Below are 18,981 nucleotides of genomic sequence, written 5' to 3'. Positions count from 1 at the left end.
AGATAAAAGGTGAACTGGCCCATATGGATTTCCCTGAGGAACCATGAGCATTTATTCCTTGGTGCATCACCATAAAGACCGACAGGAGGAAAAAATAAGAGACACCTGCCTGGCTTCAGACACCTCCTCTTCTTATCATCCAAATGCTCATGCCAGCCCTCACTGGGAAGCAACCTATGCAAATATGTGGGGTTCATGATCCAATAACTGAAACAGAATGAGCTCAATGTCAAAGCAAGAACCTTGTATATACTGCACTTGTCCAGAACACTTTCTTCCTGCATGTCCCTTATGTAGCAAATTTCGATGTGGGATGGGAAGACCTCTGACCCAGGCATTGTAAAAGGGGTATGGCCTGGAACCTTTTGCCCAGTCTGGGTCTACAATCTCCATCTAGCTTTCCAAGATGCTATGTCTAGCTGTTTCTTGAGATTAGGGTCTTGAACAACACAATAGTCTTACCAACTATCAATGGTTTAGGGTCCATGGCAAATTTATGGACAAATCCTTTGCCAAACAGCACAGGATTCCCATGATCCAAAAAGCCATTTCTATTCCATCGCAGACTATTGATATGTCCCCATCACATCATGACCAGTTACTACAGAGCCAGTATGAGTTATCACTGCTCTCAATCACCAGGAGCTCATTGTTCTCAACTCTGCACATTTTCCTGCTATTCTTCGGGTACCTTGGCTGGCTCTCCATAGCCCGAAACTTAACTAGGAGACTGTCCTGATTCAGGACAAAGATGTTCCTACTACGTTCCAGCACTTCATCAAAAATGTATTAAGAGATCTACTTGATAAATTCATAATGGTTTATGTAGATGATGACTCCTCCAACATAATTTTTTTTCACCAAATTAGAAAAATATTCCTTTGAACAAAAATAATTTGAGTTTCTGTGTCACATAATTTAATAATTAAAAAGAAGTTAAAAATAGATCCTGCTAAGACCAAGGTCATTGACGAATAGCCCACTCCAGAGGATGTCCAGGTCAGTTCAACACTTCATTAGCTTGGCCAAGTATTATCACTGCTTTATCCATCATTTTTCTAGAATTGTGGAGCCCACAGCAGCATTTACCCACAAGACTCACATTTTCCATTGGTCTCCCAAAGCACAGCATGCCTTCATCACTTTTGTCTCAGCTCCAGATTTAGCTCACCCTGGTCCTGCGTTGCCATTTATTTTGGAAATAGATACTGCGGATAAAACTATAGGAGCTATCTTGTCACTAAGACAAGGTGATGAAATGCTTCTCCATCACTGTACATACATCTCCTGGAAATTACTATGTGGTGAGCAGAACTGTGGAACCAGAGCTAAAGAACTATGGGCTAGAAGGTTCCTCAATTTCATTTACGGTTTTTACAGACCAAAAAAACTTCAGATACCTTACCAGAACCTATTTACCATAACAGAGCTGTGGATTATGGTCTTTTCCATATTGTTGTCGCAGCTGCTACCAGAATGGGTGAGATCCAAGAAAATCTGGAGTTTTAATTAAAGCTGATGAGAGTCTTTTCTACAAGAATAAACTGTTCATCCCTACAATAAAAAAAACTCCCAAGACAGTTTCAAAATGCCTTAATAGCCATGCGCTTAGAGGGTGTGTAAAACTGTGGAGTTGATAAGGTCCACAATCTGACAAATAGTACGACAATACATACCTTCTCCAAAGACCTTACCTGCTTATCCAGGAGTTTCATATGTCCAAAAAGCCTTACTGTTGGCACGCAGGGGTTGCTGTATGGGATTGCCCCTCTTCTCTGGCATGGCGCAGTTGCTTCACTGCCACAGGAGCATAATTCTTATGCCACCTGAAACCTCTGCTTGATTCAAACTGCCGAATTCTGGGTTGCAGCATTTCATCTATGTAAACCTGCATCAGTGAATGACATAATCTGCTGCTGGTAATGAATAGCAGCTAGCACACCTACAGGTTCAAGCCTATATAAATAGCTTCCTGTTAACAACGCCAGTTTATTGCAACAGCTTCTCTGAACCAATATTCCTGAAAACTGTTTACTTGTGTTTGAACTTTGGCTTAACCTTAGCCTTTCCTTTGGACCTTTTTCTTGCTACATACTACACAACTAATGCAGCAGACATTCTGGTACCCAAGATACAAAGCCTCTTACATTGTATATGTGCTTTTGAAGACTGCAATTATAAACCTGTCTGCTACTGAAGTTTATTAGCAAATATTTTTATACCAAAAATACTTTTGTATTGTCTCCTACTACTGGAATCAACCAGTTATAATTACCAAGACCTTGAACAATCCTTTTATTAATATTATTCATTACTAGACCACTGTTGAAAACTTTCCAGTGTATCGTAGTGGCCAAACTAATTGACCAATAGCGGTTTCATATAATGTGCATGTGTTTTTTTAAAGGCTCATGCACTAGAAATTTTTGCTCTGCTGATTATTGAATTTCAATAAAAGGTTATCTTGATTTGACATGTCATCATCATCATCATTTATTTATATAGCGCCATTAATTCTGCAGCGCTGTACAGAGAACTCACATCAGTCCCTGCACCATTGGAGCTTACAGTCTAAATTCCCCAACATACACACACAGACACACAGACTAGGGTTATTTTTGTTAGCAGCTAACTAACCTACCAGTATGTTTTTGGAGTGTGGGAGGAAACCGGAGCACCCGGAGGAAACCCACGCAAACACGAGGAGAACATACAAACTCCACACAGAAAAGGCCATGGTCGGGAATTGAACTCACGACCCCAGTGCTGTAAGGCAGAAGTGCTAACCACTGAGCCACTGTGCTGCCCCAACCCATTTATATTAGAATACATGCACTGGTAGTTGGAGTGGTGGAGATTGCTGGTGTATTGCTCTAGGAGGATTATTCCACAGTTACAGCAGTAGAACTACTGTGGCCACATTGATGTTTTTGGATTGGTTTCAGTTATTTAGCCTATTTGTAAGTTTCTGTTCTCAATATTGATTTATTTTTATCATTGCTACACATCAGCTGTGGTGGACCCTAATACTGTTCCTAATACTGTTCCTAATACTGTTCCTAATACTGTTCCTAATACTGTTCCTCTAGTAGTTGATGTTGGTATCTTTTCTTCAGAGAACCTTGATTTCTTTGTGAGGTGATCACAAGTTTTGTCCCTCAAAGATGTCCTATTAGGACATTTCCATGACTACTACAGTACTCAGGATGTTACAGAATATTAAAACAGAGACCAGGTTGGATGAGGCTGATTAGGAATGATAAAGCAAAAATGTATTCTCAAAGTCTTCTGAAGTAAGTATAAAGTCTTTATTGCACTCACACCAGGGGGTAAATGTATCAAGCTGAGAGTTTTCCAGCGGGTTTGAAAAACCAATCAGATTCTAGCTATCATTTCTTTAGTACATTCTACAAAATGACAGCTAGAATCTGATTGGTTGCTATAGGCGACATCTCCACTTTTCAAACTCACCGGATAACTCTCAGCTTGATACATTTACCCCCCAGATGTGGTCCCCTGGTGCAAAACCGTGTAGTGTGTACCCAGCTTTACACAATGTGAAGATCTATTCTCTTATTTACAGTTTGCTAATATGGTAAAGAAGTTTCTACCTTGAGATAAAGAAACCACATAAACCAACATTGTTATAACTGTTGGGATCGTAATCTCACTTCACTTTATTTAGCTTTCTGGTTGTTCTTTACACCTGTAGGTAAATAAGATTGTCCTTCTGCACTAAGAATACATCTGTTCAAACCATGTCACCCTCTGACCCCTTCCAGCTGAATTCTGAAAAGAACAGAAAAGGACACATAAAACATAAAAATATTGTTTTGCTTAATTGAAACAATATTAACCATAAAGAGTCAATATTGTGTCAATCAGGTCGGCTTTCACATCAGGAACAAGACCAAGAAAGTCGGAGCTTGGATTGCAAAAACAAGCCGAGTACCTAGAATAAGACGGTAATAAAAATATTCAGGAAATGCTGAAATCACAGTGACCGAGGTAGGAACAGGAGCAAATGAGACTTAATAAACTGAACATGTGTGTGAGATCACCAAGGGGGACTTAAACATGTTCTTGGTGCCACAAATTGCCAAATGAAGAGTATCGATAAATTGCGGTCAAAGACACTGAATTAACCGAACACAAACTTACATGCTGCCACATAGGATTTAATGATGTCTGTGTATTTCATTGGCTTGAGGGAAAAGGAATTAACTGTAAAAGAAAAATATATTTGTGGGGGCTCTGTATTGTAAGGAATAATTTAGCAATAAAAATGCCTATCCAGATGCTGGCCGGACAAGCAAGTTACCACCTCGTTAGGTAGTTCAGTCTGAATACACAAATATCTTGTGTCCCTGTATTTTATCTCTGTCTCTACAGTGACTCCGGCGTTGCATTGGACGACATCGAGGCGCACAGACCCGATACGTTCCCTGAAGACTGTTACTGAGCTCATCAGACAGGATGAGTGGTGGGAGATTCTCTTCTTCATCCGACAACTGGACCATGAGGGGCATCAGAAAGTGATGGAGGTTATCAGAGAGAAATTAGAGGTGAGCAGCGGGAAGAGAGCAGAACCATGCAGTGGTGAAACTACTGCCACTGCTATGGGCCCAGGGGTGAGGGCATCCGGCAAGGCTATTGTAACAGATAAGTGGGGACCTGGGAGGTAAGAGCAGCATCACCAGGTCCTTGAGCCAATGTTTATGTGGGGCTCCGTGATGCTCTGTTCCGTCCCTAGAACTAAGAGAAAAATCACTGATTAGGTCATTACAGATTTTACCCAATGAACGTACACAGAGAAAACTGATTCTCTTACTCTTCCTTTTTTCTCCCTGTATTTTTTCCCCTTGTTACCTCCTCCATTGCTGTCCAGCTGCTGGGCCAGGATATGGACACTCTCAGACAGGTGTCAGTGTCTGTGGATGCAGCACAGGATATTGTCAGGTTCCTGAGTGACCACTGTCAGGGATTTCTCCTGAGTGACCTGCAGAGGTCCCACATCTACAATAAGTTCTTTCTACATATAGTTTCTGGAAAGCGACACAATGCAAGATCCTATTCCTCTGTGTTCAAGACTAGCAAATGGCAGTCAGTGGTGTCCGAGTGTTCAGAGACTATGGGAAATGCTGACCAATCAAATGACCTCCAAATGCTAAAAACACTTCTAAGACTGGAGGGACTGCAGCTGCCAGACGCTGCGGATGAGAAGAGAACAAGTGAGTAGAGAATATTCTTACTGTACTATTGTTAATATATTATCATTATCAGTGCAGACATAAGTTATCTCTTCAGGAAGGCTGAAGAGGACGTAGATTCCCTATTCCTGTGATGAGTTATAAAGAAACAGGGGACGGGCTTCTCTGCTTTTCCTGTCTTATTCTACTTTCACACGGAATATTATTATTATTACTCTTTATGTGGTGGTGACTTATTATGCAGCATTGTACAGAGAGAACCTCAGAGAATTAGACCAAATTTGCACCTTGGCATCCCCATGTGGCCCTACAGGGCGGGCAAAGTTAAAATGTGTAAACACATTTAGAGGGCAGAGGGGTGGGATGTGTTGTCCTAGCTCAACTCTAAATTGCTGTGTAAAAATAAAGCTGTCCAGTATTTGTGAGCTACATGCACAAGCAGACAGTGTAGTAGAATCATGGGGATCTCATGCGTTCTGTCTTCCTCCTGATTTTACTAGTACCAGCCTAGGCTGGCAACACTAGGATTGGTTAAGGTGCGTGGGGGGGGGGAGGGGAGATGCTATTTTTTTAAAAATATATTTCTACATATTTTCTTTACTGTATTGTTGGCTGCTGGTGCCAGCGGTATTACCAGTTTACATCTAACCCTTTATATCTACAATGTGACCTTCGACTTTACAACCTGTCAACACTCACAATGTTTACATTTTTACACTCTTGACCTAATGGACATGTCGACATTTTGAATGTTGACCTTTTAACTATCTCAGTACTCTGACTGTCGACATTATGGTGTCAACATTCTAAATGTCAACATTTTCATTGTCAACATTTTGTACCCAACTCCCTTCTTATGTCTCTTGTGTTTGCCGGTCCCGGAATCCCCACAACCTGCCCAACCCCATTGCTAGTAGCTGCTATCTTGGCAGATAATAAAGTCTTCAGATATTCAAAGTGAGTCTCCGCCAACCTTAGTAGATGTGGTCGCCCAGCTAGTTGAACCCTGTGTCTGGCAAATACAGACATAGCTGAAATTACCCCATTTGCAGTTGGGTCTACTGTGCAAGAAACTATGGACATAGAGACAGTCTATTATGTGTCGCCCATGATCTTACCCTATGTGAAGTGTTGTTTGTATATTTTACTTGTTCTGTGCATTTAATGTGAATTATCCAGAAATTAGTGCTTGGGTGACGTTATTGTTTTGTGAATTTCTTATGTGAGGCTGACACAAGACCTAACTTCTAGAGTAATGTAGAGAAATCTGGCCTATAATGTACCAGGGAATTCAGGTGGGGTGGAGACAGAAATATTGGGATTTCTCTGCTTTTCTCCCCTGTCCCCATATAAAGAAGGTTTCTATTGAGGTACAGTACAGATCTTTCTTGCCAGCTGCAGTATGAGAAGGCCTGGAGACAGCTGTAATGGACTATAATATGTTCCTCCATCGATTATTACATCTCTTGCTATGTGTATTAGGGTTGGGTATGAAAGTCAACAGTCAAAATGTCTACATGTTCATAAGGTTGGCACAGTTAAACCGATGGCATGTAAAATGTATACAGGGTTTTAAAGTCTACAGTTAAAATGTTGACATGAAGCACTATATTTAAACTGGCAATACATGTAAAAAACCCCACAAAAAACCCGGAAGAATTGGAGAAAAAATAACATCCCACCCTGAACAGCTTAACCAAGCCTAGTGCTGGTACTAGCAAAACTGGGGGGTTCAAAAAGTGTAGGGTCCCCCCAAATTTGCCAGCCTGGACTTGGGGCACTATTGAAGGGAAATCCGCAGGGTGGGGTCTCCCTGCCTTAATGCCAAACCAAGCTGGTCAGCACAGGGCTGTGTTCCCTGAGAAGATTGAGTCCTCGAAGATAGTGTCCAGATATTCGAAGTGAGTGTCCGCCAACCAAGTAGCTTTCTAGTGTTATCGCCACAGCTAGTTGAACCTTGTGTCTGGCAGAGCGTTGGCAACTTTTACGCACTATGCGCCTTAGCAGTGGTTGAGCCCACTTTGTGATTTTACGTGGTTTTTCCGCTTCGTGACTGAGCTGCTGTTGTTCCTAAATGCTTCCACTTTCTAATAATATAACTTACAGTTGACCGTGGAATATCCAGCAGGGATTAAATTTCACGAACCGTCTTATTACAAAGGTGGCATCTTATCACAGTACCACACTGGAAGTCATTGAGCTCTTCATAACTATTCATTTTGTATCACAAATGTTTGCAAATGGAGACTGCATGACTAGGTGCTTGATTTTATACACCTCTGGCAACGGGTCTGATTGAAACACCTCAATTCAATAATTAACAGATGTGGCCAATACTTTTTTCCATATAGTGTATGTTAAAATAAGTAAATAGGACAAATGCCTAAGACCTCATTTTGTGGTAGGAGCTGCTAGGAGCTAGTCTTGCGCCATCTGTCAGGGTTTATTAATTTACCATTGATCTTTGGATGTATTACAGATGAAGGAGGGTAAATCAGGCTTGTGTTTTTATTTCATTAAAAATAATTGTTATACTGGTGTGTGTGCTTTATTTTCATAGTGCACTACTGGTCCTAGCAGTGCTTGTAGTACTATAAGCACCAGCATGCCCAAACTATTAATGGCAGCTTGGACTTGCTGGGACCTGTAGTGCACCAAGGCAAAATGGTGTCTTTATTATACAATATTTTTTAATTATCCCACATCCACCACCCCAGCCCTAGTGCTTTCAGCTGGGTACTCCTAGGGGGACAGAGATAATCATCAGGTATAGAGGTTTTCTTCTAAATCTACTTCAACCAATTAGAGTGCAAAAAAATAATGATCTATCTCAAGATCACCTGTGTAGGAATGAATCATAGTAACGAGTATCCATTTGTTAGGTCATATAAGGTGGTTACAACAATATTACCTGTTTATTTCACCATTAATAGTCATTCATTATATAATTACTTCTTACATTTCTTAATTCATGATTAAACAATACACTATATTTATAGAAGCACAAAATTTAATAAAATTAAGTTACTTTCCAAACAAATAAAAAAATCATTAATTTGTCATGGGATTTGAATCCCTGACCATCAGCATCCCACATTGATCACTAGCATTCTTAGATATCTCTTCCTCTATAGAATAGGATATCTTTTGTTTTCTTATTCTGTTCTTTACTCAAAAGTTACATAGAATCCCAGATTTGTATATACAATATAGTTCTGATCAATTTTTATTTGTTAAAAAAATGAGGGCTCAACATTTGTTATGTATTTTGTACTACTAAAAATTGGTAACATAACAATTTATTAAGAGAGCAGCAGTATGTTTTTCTCCTCAGCAAAAAAGTGGTGGTTCCACTCTTTTGTGATCATATTGAATATTTATATTATTGTTATTATTTTATTATATTGTCCTTAAAATCAGCGCCCAGAAATATCTTTACAGCATATAGCATTTTATATTTATAACATGGCGATTCCCCATGATTTGAACTCAGCACTTGAGATGTACAGATTACAAACAGCGCCCTCCTCCCATGTAATGGTCAGTACTCCATTTGTTGGAGCACTGACAAAAGAAAACTGAACATGTAAAGGTCTCAATACATATTTGATTGTTTTGTCTGACATGAAGGGTTTTCTATCTAGATGCAATTCAGATTTTATCTATTACAGAATGGGTACAGCACAACCGGTCCAAAGAGTAACTGGCTGGTAGGGACATTATAAATGGGTAATCCACTATTTTATCATCCAGCATCTGCTATTGGTATCAATGTTCATGTGGTTGAATTGCACCAGATTTTTAGGACTACGGCTATTAGATAAGCCTTTAGAACAGGGCTAATAGAGGGCTTCACCTTTAGCAGCCGTCTTTCACGTAGAACTGATGTTGTTCGGTACTCTGATGTCCCCAGGACATAAGCTCTAGGGTAGTAAAGACTTATCAGTATAACCGTATGCAGGGTGGAGGAAGCCAAAATACTGGAAGCAGGTACCTGGGACAGGCCAGAGGTCATGGGTCAGTAGTGAGCAGGATAACCAGGAAACAGGCCAGAGGTCAGGGCTGGTAGCAAACAGGGGTAATCCAGAATCAGGCAGAATTCAGGGGCAATCAGGATTCAAGCAGAGTCAAAGCCAAAGGTCACAACAGGAATCAGTTCAAATGCAGAGAATCCACAGGATAGAACAGGACAGAGCTGATCACCAAGTGTGCAGCACACAGACGCTATAACCAGCAGGGAGGCTAAGCTCTCCCTGCCTTAGATACATGAAGTGGCCAAGCAGAGGTTAGGGGCTCAGATGGTACTAATTGCACCCCAGAATATGCTTAATTAATTATACTGATTTGCGCATGCGCCTGGCTGCCACAGATGCCGGGATGCGGCGCTGATTACAAAGGTGTCTCAGCCATTGCCTTGGTGACGGTCAGGACAGTGATACCGGAAGTGATGTCCCGGCTGTTGTCATGGCAACCGAGACAAATGTGAGAGCAGATAGACGCGAGTCGCCATTCGCAACAAAGATGACATATTATACATCAAAGAGATACAATAACTAAACTAGGTGAACCTATATGGTCACCTTGGGTGCCAAGGTTTAGTGGGTGTCTGAAACACTGAACGCGGCACCACACCTCCCTCCACATACACAGTGCTGGTCTCTGACATGGAGGAGCAGCAGCCGGCAGGTTCCTACCTGAAGCTTCCAGGTGCTGCTCCTTATTGTCAGTGATATGCTGCTGGTATGGCACTGGCCCTACTCCACACTCCCAGTCTGGCAGGCGGGCATGAGAAGCCAACCTTTGGTCATCATCCGATGGGGCTGTGGTGGGGGAGTTGGTGGTGAGCGCCTTAGCAGTAGGAGCACCTGTAATGCCCAGGATAACGTTGGTTTATGATTTCTAGTAGCTTGAAGTCCTAGGTCATGGGGGGTTTTCAGAAACTATTAAATAATACAATTACTTGACACATAGATAGCTTGCTGGACAATGAAGCATTTTGTTTATTTTAGTGACATTTTCTTGTCTGTGCAGGAGAGAACAGTGACCCTGAAGCAGAGATAAAGAGTTCCCTGGAGAGCTGTCGAGCAATGGTCCATCATGTCTGCCATGATAGGAGATCTACTGGTCTTAATGTGACACAGGAGCATCCAGAGCACAGTGAGAGCAAATGTGTTCCAGGCAAATCATCACTGAGGTAGACATAAGTGTGTTGTGACTTTCTTCATTAGTCATAATTCAATATTGGTCCAACCTTCATGAGATTCCTCCTGCCATGATGATTTCCATTGGAGACACATAAGGCCTTTGTGTATTCACACTCCAGACTGTGTGAAGGTGAAGGTACCCCAACTTAACCCAGATGGCCCAGCCCCCCACTCAGCTAGGTCCTGATCCTGAGACCTACAGCCTAAAGCCTTCCCTTTCCTCATCTGCCTGCCACAGAACAGTGCTCCATACTCTGTCCCACATCCACCTCCAGCATTGTATTATGTCTACAGTCCTTTCTCATTGTGCATTATGTCTACTCTGCTATTCATCTGTATGGCCATGTACTTTTACCGACAATATACTGCTTTCCATGTCTACCCACACTGTCCCTTCGTCTTTTCCTCCCACCTGTCATACCTTACCTCCCCTATCCCCTTTCTCTGTGGATTGTAAGCTCTCTTGCTTGTCCCGGTCATGTCTAATGCTGATTTCTTTCTGTATGCTAGATGATTTGTTTTGTTAAATGCATTTATTATTCTGTTCAAGTGTACCATCGCTCCTGTTAATATGTATAATGTTTTCCTGTGTGTCATATCTGTATAATTATGTCAGGCGCTACGGAATCTGAAGCTTCATACAAAGAAAATATGTTGTTGATGATGAATCTCAGCTTTTTGAGCTTTCTTGGAAGACATTAGTTTCCAAGCTGGCATTGACCTTTTAGGGATGGTGCTGTGGATGGGACCTAGCATAAAGGACTAATGTACCGGCAGGTAAAATTAGATTTTTCAGGGAGCACATTCAACTAGTGGTTCCTTAGGAATGTTGGGGGCGCAACTGTTATCAGTTGCCCATAAAATTCCTCTGGCCAGATGCCAGGAGAGGGACCAAAAACTGAAGCGTCTGACAGAATTTTTTCTGGACTGGAATGTTTCATGATGTCCAGACCGGTATATCCTCTCCATGGTGAATTTATGTCACCCAATATCCTAAGGTTGTGGATCTGATCTCATTTACTATGGAAAAGGAAGCGTATGACATATTAGGAGTGTCTAGCCCTATAATATCCTAAGCAATCATGAGTGAAGTGGCCTAAAGTCTCTGGGCTCTTTACTACCCACAAACTAATGGATTGTCTGAGTGATTCAATGGGACCCTGAAGCAGATGTTATGGGCATTTGTGACCCCAGAGGGAGGGGGCGACAGGAAGCACAATCTCTCACACTTCCTGTTTGCTCATCAGTAGGTACTGCATGAGTATACTGATTTCTAACCTTTTCAATTGCTATATAAGTGCAGAAATCAACTAGAGAGGCTCATTGGACTCATGCACGCTAATCTCCTAGAAGGGCAGACTAAGCAGCGGACTCGGTATGGCCAGTATTCCAATGCCAGAATTTTCAAAGTAGGGCAGAAGTTGCTAATGTCATGTGCCATTCATGATCTTCTCCTATGCTACGGTGACGGGCGCCTTCTCTTACTGGCAATGCTTAAGATTTCTCGGTCGTATACTGCATATGTGCGTTCTGTTGCTAGTAGGACTAACCATCCCATCAGACAACTGCCAGATGGGTATGATAGAAGTACAGTACCTAGGGTATCATGTGAGGGGAGGATAGGAAAGGATGCTGGGGTGCTAGTACTGCCATATTGTTAAACAATCCTGCAGAAAGATAGACTATCAGGCAGGAGATACCGGATCCTTCACGTCCCCCTGTTATATTGGGACACAGCCCTAGCCTGTTCAGCACAGAGCTTAATTCCCAAGGAAAACCAGGCTAGCAAAATATTCGCCCACCTTCCACTAAGAAAAGTCAGCCAGGGCTCCTCTCAACCAATGGCTGGTGGGTGCTGTGGTAATGATTATTTTAAATACAAAAATAGATTTTCATATGTGGCACTACTGTTCCCAGCAAGCCCTGGCAGCCATAAATTGCTTGTATATTCTGGCTCTCGTAAAACTACAAATGTCAGCATACCCAGGTCTGCCAGAGCATACTAATGCTTATAGAATTACAACTTCCAGCATGCCATGTCACCCAGGACCTACTGGGAAATGTAGTGCCACATTGGAAAACACTAAAAAGAAAATAACACGGAAAAAGATAATTAAAATAAATTTCTCGTTCACCAATTTTTATTACTCCTAATTCCTAATGGATCCTCTTTCTTCTGCTTTTTCCTTGTAATTCAAAGGATCCACAATGATGCCAAACTGCTCCTTGCGGAGTCTTGATACGAATGACAGGGCTTGTACTCCACTTGTCAGTTCAGAACAGCTTTGTCCTGATTGGTTAGTTACAGTTAGACTCCACGTGAGGACTGAGTGAAATTGAAGGTCATTGGGTTAGTTAGACGCTTCCGTTTGTGTATTGACCCTTTCAGTTTCCAGTACTTAGATTATTAGAGTTGCCGCAATATTCTATGAATTACTTGACATTTCCATTTGAACTGCTGTAGGAAAGATTCCCATTTAATTTTTAATGGGGGAAACAGCATTTTTACATAACTATCAATACAACATTCTCCCTTGAGTATATTGCACTTCAAGCCTCTACAATTTCTCTACGATATTGTGGAAGTGTACACATTTGTATGCCTGACATACGTCTGGTATAAATGCTACTAATTTACAATTGGACTTTGTTTTACTGGATTTTTGCACGTAAATGGGTTTTTTCTTGCGTGCAACTTTTCCTGTGTAAAGATCCAACTCTACATGAGTTCTATTGGTTGTTTCTTCTCTTAGTGAGAACACGGTGAAGATGTTGGTGGAACTCCTGACGTCTGAGATGAAGGAGAAGCTTCTGGTCGTCACATGTTTGCAGCTGACTTATGTGGTGATGTCCAAGTATGACTGGCGTGTTTTGTTTGCCACAGAGGGAGGTGTTAGAGCAGTGCTGGGCTGCATGCAGGAACATCAGTCTTCAGCTGCCGTCCAGCATATAGGCCTGGCGGTAAGTGATGTCACCACTCTCACATGATTTATAGACTCCTATATTTGTCCTGTCCCTTCTGTCTTGTAATATGCTGTGATCATTCCCTGGTAGGTCCTGAAGGTACTGACAGGTACGGGATGCTGTGATCTACGCGGAAGTTCCAGGAGGTACACCCTGAATCCCTCGGACGTTCAAGTGATTAAAGAAATCTTCTCCAGCATCGGCTCTGCTGCCAGTGCTAGCTCCATCAGTCTCCTCAGGGCGATCGCATGTGCCATCGGCAAGATGTTGAGTACACCAGGGTAAGGGATCATTAATAACATTTATCAGATGTATTCAAACCTGCACAACGAAGCAACATCGTCACCTTTCCTTCCAGAATGTGTGGACATGGTGCTTCAATTTCCTTTACAGTATTGTGCTTTAGTATTTAAGGTCACCAATATGCCTCATCCATATATTATAACTTACCACAACTCTGTAATGACACCACCCATATATTATAACCTACCACAAGTCTGCAATACAACCACCCATATATTATAACCAACAGCAACTCTAAAATACCACCACCCATATATTATAATTAACCAAATCTCTGCAATGATGGCTGGTGGGGTCGCCTGGTAAAGAAGACAACCCGCTTATGGCAGTATTGGCTGCTTATGGTTTTTATTGTATCAAATACTCAGTACATTACACTTACACTGTAGAAAGAAAGAGAGTGTTTAAAACTGTCCCTTCTTTAAGAGGTAAATGTTGTGAAGAAGTGTGTTCTGCTGATCAGACATCCTGTGATACAGCCAGAAGGATACTGAGTGTGTACATTACAAGGACAGTGAAATTCCAGTTAGCAAGCGGACATTGCATCTATGTTTTAGTTCTTATCTCAATATAATAAGAGAGAATTAGATGTAAATATATAGATATGTAGGGAAAGCTTCTAGATAAATGTAATGGTCACCACACTTATGTAACTGATAGGTATTGTGACTAAGAGACTAAGTGACTACTTGCCACCCCTCTCCTGCATAGGGACAAGGGAAATCCCCAAGAGGCTGCAGATGGTTACATTCCCACTCATGGTGTCATCCAGCACACAGACACACAGGTGCTTGGAGGGAGAATAAAAGACTGTTTGTTGTTGGTGGGACGACCGTATCCAGTTAGTTGCTGGTGACTAGACAGAAGATGTCTAGACACAGACAGTGTCCAAGGTGTCATTATGTGCTGAGCAATGACACCTGCGACACTGGGACGACCGTATCCAGTTAGTTGCTGGTGACTAGACAGAAGATGTCTAGACACAGACAGTGTCCCTGGTGTCATTATGTGCTGAGCAATGACACCTGTGACACTGGGACGACCGTATCCAGTTAGTTGCTGGTGACTAGACAGAAGATGTCTAGATACAGACAGTGTCCAAGGTGTCATTATGTGCTGAGCAACGACACCTGCGACACTGGGACGACCGTATCCAGTTAGTTGCTGGTGACTAGACAGAAGATGTCTAGATACAGACAGTGTCCAAGGTGTCATTATGTGCTGAGCAACGACACCTGCGACACTGGGACGACCGTATCCAGTTAGTTGCTGGTGACTAGACAGAAGATGTCTAGACACAGACAGTTTCCCAGGTGTCATTATGTGCTGAGCAAACTGTTGTCTTTACCATCCTGACAATAAAATACGACATTTGATTCAGCTATCCTGAAGTGAGGTGTTGTACCAACCAACTTTATCACAGTATATACACTATGCTTATTTACTTAGAGACACATCCTTTATGTCTGGAGTAGAATGTTCATGTTGCATGTAATAAAATTCATAATTTACTTCAAAAGACTCATTGCCTTTTCTATCACATCTGTCACCTTCTGTATCGCAGGTGTTTCACCTCTGTACTCAATGGACTCCTGGTTGTCCGTATGTTGACTGACAACCACCAGGGATTGTCTGAGCAGCTGTCCAGGTGTGAGCTGCCCTCCGTCCTCCAGAGCGTCTCCGAGGACTCCAGCAATTCCATGTCTGCCCTGCAGCGCCACATCTTGTCTCTTTTAATACACAACTGTATGTCTGAGCTCAGTACTGGTACATCACATATCTATAGCGCAGGTGATTAATTGTGTTGTTCTACCAATTCTGAATTATTCATGTCTTTAATATTATTTTCTGCTAATCATAAATCAATGTGAATCATGTCCAGCCAGTGTTGTACATGCCAGGCCACCCAGTCAATCAGATATCAGCATAATCCATCTGTTTCTTTTATTTAACCTGATTAGCATAAGCACCTAGGGTCTGATTTATAGTTGAATGTAAAGATGTCATGTTTGCCTATGAGCACAGTTACATATTTTGAGTTATATGCATCTCAAGCTACTTGCAAAATGTAACAAATCTATGGTATTGATTCCTCTGGAACAGCATCATCATCATGAATTCATAACAAACATGCACCTGGTTTATGTAGGTGCAAATTGTACTTTTCATAGCTAACAATATCAATATCCATGTAATCAAAGTAAAATGTATTTCAAAGGGGGGTGTAAGGGGCCCTATATGCAAGATAAATCCATAAGTGGGGAGCAGCACGGGAGAAGTTCTGTAGGCGGGAGTGAGAGGTGGTTACCAGAGACGAGACAAGGCGCAGGTCAGATATGAGAGGGCGGGAGGGAGAGAATTTTGATATGAGATTTGAGATGTATGCAGGGGTGATGTTGTTTAGGGCTTTGCAGGCAAGGGTGAGTAATCTGAATTTGATTGTGGAGGACACAGGGAGCCAGTGTAGGGATTTGCAAAGTGGTGCAGCAGATGTGGAGCAGTGAGAGAGGAAGATCAGTCTTGCAGCAGCATTTAGGATGGATTGAAGTGGGGATACATGTGTGTTGGAAATTCCAAACAGGAGGAGATTGTAGTGGTTAAGGCGGGAGATGATAAGAAAATGGATGACTTTTGTTAGCATGTTGGTAAGAAAGGGGCATATTCTGGCAATGTTTTTAAGGTGGGGTCAACAGGACAGGGAGAGAGTTTGAATGTGAGGAATGAAGCAGAGGACGGAGTCATGTGTGACAAGGCAGAAGGCTTGGGAGAACGAGGAAATTGTGGAGTTTGACAGTGAGGGAGATTTGAGGGCAGGTGGTGACTCTGGGAAGATGATAAGTTCTTTTTTCGACATGTTGTTTTTGGAACTGTTGTGTAGCATAGAGGTGGTACTGGAAGCTGAATGAGAGAATTAGTTTCCTAAGAAAAGAGATGTACAGTGAAAAAGGTAAAGGGCCAAGAACAGAGCCTAATGAGACCCCAATAGATAGTAGGATTGGAGGCGAGGATGTGCCAGAGGTAGAAAAACTAAAGTGATGGTTCAATGGTAGGAAGTGAACTAGGAACGAACTTTGTCACAAAGGCCAGTAGAGTGAAGGATGTGTAGGAGAAGAGGATGATCAACTGTGTCAATAGCAGCAGGGAAGTCCAGGAGAATGAGTATGGAAAAATGACCCTTAGACTTTTCAGTAAGTAGAACATTGATTACTTTTGTGAGAGCAGTTTCAGTGGAATATAGGGGTAGAAGCCTGATTGTAGAGAGTCAAGAATGGAGTGAGAGGAGACAAAAGGAGACAAAAAGGTATGAACTGGCTGGATCAGGGGATGGTTTCCTTAGATTTGGTGAGATGATCACATGTTTAAAGAAGGATGGAAATGTGCCAGTGGAGAGAGACAGGTTAAAGAGGTGAGCTAGAGGTGGGCATGCAGAGGAGGAGAGGGAGCACAGAAGTTGGGAAGGAATAAGGTTAATTTGACAGGTTGTAGGGTGAAATGATGAGATGAATGCAGAGACTGTGGGCCTGATTCTTTAAGGAAAATTAAGTAAAAAATTGATAAGTAGTCTTCTGGACAAAACCATGTTACAATGCAAGGGGTGCAAATTAGTTTTCTATTTTGCACATAAGTTAAATACTGTCTGTTTTTTCATGTAGCACACAAATATCAACTTTAAATGTCAGTGTACAAATAGGCTATCAACTATTTGTGTGCTACATGAAAAAACATACAGTATTTAATGTGCAAAATAGAAAACAAATTGTAACATGGTTTTGTCCAGGAGACTACTTATCAATTTTTTACTTAACTTTCCTTAATGAATCAGGCTCTGTATCTTCAGTTACTGGAGAGAGAGAATTGTGGGTGTAATGGGGAGTGAAGGTGAATAGATTAGGTGGAATTTGGCATGAGGAAATGTCTTGTCGAATGGTGTCAATTCTGTCTTCCAATCACGGGCTGTGAGTGACGAAGGGGGAGAAGGTACATGTGGGCAGAGAAGTGAGTTGAAGGTAGTAAAGAGGCAATGTGGGTTAGAAGACTAGGTGGATATAATGAATCTCGGACAGAGCAATGGGGCCCAAGGAGATGTTCGCTAGGTGCCCAAACGGGAGAGGAGCGAAGAAAGTGGGACGGACAGTGCAGTCCATCCTACCTCTTCCACCTAAGTGGTGCAGGTAGCCACTGAGGGAAAGGAGGGAGCGAGAAAGGAGGCAGGACAAGGTGAGGGTATTTAAATGAGAGGGGAGGAAGTTACTAAACATCGAGTCTCTTTAGTCGACTGAGTGGGATACCGTTTGGTCAGCCTATACCCCTTATAGAAATTTAAAGTATGTTTGTTTGGCAATTGAAGGGGCAGTGCTGTAAGATGAAATGATGAAGTTACAGTAGAGGAAATTAGGATAGGAACGTGAATTCCTCCAGTGGCGCTCTGCAGTCCGGGTAAGGGACTGTTTGGTGTGCTATGGTTGGGGTTTGGATCATCTGAGACCATATGTGGTAGCTGGAGCTGCATTGTCTATGGCTGAAGTGATTGTTTTGTTATGGAAAGAAGCAGCCTGACTAGGGCAGGACAATGCAGTCATAGGAGAAAGTACTTGTTTTAGGGAAAATGAGAAGTGGATTGGGTTAAGAGTACTTAGGTGTCACTGTATACATGTGGATTTGGGTGCAGGGGAGAGGGAATGAGGTAAGGTGAGGCTAAAGGAAACAAGGTTGTGGTCGGAGAGTAGAAAGACCAAATTGAAGCAGTAGCTGGAGAAGACAGTAGTTGACATTAGTTCCAAAATCAACACAATCATTATTATCAATGATGACCATACCCTGACACTTTTAGAGAGTACTTGGCCATTGTTAACCTTGAGTGTGAGTATTCAGCGCTTGTTGTCTCTTTCAGAGAGTGCTCAGGTGCTGACCCTGCAGGAGATGGATCTACCGGCTTTGCTGAGCAGTCTGAAGGATGGGCAGATGTGTCAGGAGCTGCTGCCCTCTCTGGAACGATGTGTTTGTGATGATGTCTCCTCGCTGCGATGCAATGTCTCTCAGCTTCTCACAGACCCAGATTTCTTCCTGCAGCTTCTCTCTAGTCTGGAGCAGCTCAGAAGTGAAAAACACCTTCAGCTCTGCGTGTACAGGTGCGTGGTCTGAGTATGCAGGTTTATGGCCAGATGTGCATGTGCATGGACTGCGTGTGCAGGTGCGTGGTCTGCTTGTACAGGTGCGTGGTCTGCATAGTACAGGTGCGTGGCCTGCATGTGCAGATGTGTAGTCTCCGTGTTCCAGGGAGTGGTCTGTGTGTGCAGGTG

At 42.3% G+C, this 18,981-nt stretch overlaps 1 protein-coding gene across 4 annotated transcripts in view; it reads left to right on the top strand.

Moving 5' to 3' along the window:
• The window catches only part of LOC142145060 (cullin-9-like), a 152,283-nt gene that overhangs the window by 81,232 nt on the left and 52,070 nt on the right, over positions 1-18,981 (top strand). For 3 of the 4 annotated variants that reach the window (XM_075204535.1, XM_075204538.1, XM_075204536.1), the window contains 7 exons: positions 4,393-4,565; positions 4,889-5,231; positions 10,242-10,404; positions 13,168-13,375; positions 13,469-13,659; positions 15,246-15,472; positions 18,573-18,810. In XM_075204535.1, the coding sequence (XP_075060636.1) occupies positions 4,393-4,565; positions 4,889-5,231; positions 10,242-10,404; positions 13,168-13,375; positions 13,469-13,659; positions 15,246-15,472; positions 18,573-18,810 (1,543 nt within the window). The remainder of the gene's footprint in view (positions 1-4,392; positions 4,566-4,888; positions 5,232-10,241; positions 10,405-13,167; positions 13,376-13,468; positions 13,660-15,245; positions 15,473-18,572; positions 18,811-18,981) is intronic. The other variant, XM_075204537.1, reaches the window with a different exon arrangement.

The sequence above is a fragment of the Mixophyes fleayi genome, chromosome 3, assembly GCF_038048845.1.
Source record: "Mixophyes fleayi isolate aMixFle1 chromosome 3, aMixFle1.hap1, whole genome shotgun sequence".
Classification (NCBI taxonomy): domain Eukaryota; kingdom Metazoa; phylum Chordata; class Amphibia; order Anura; family Limnodynastidae; genus Mixophyes; species Mixophyes fleayi.
This window is presented reverse-complemented; position numbering and strand designations above follow the sequence as displayed.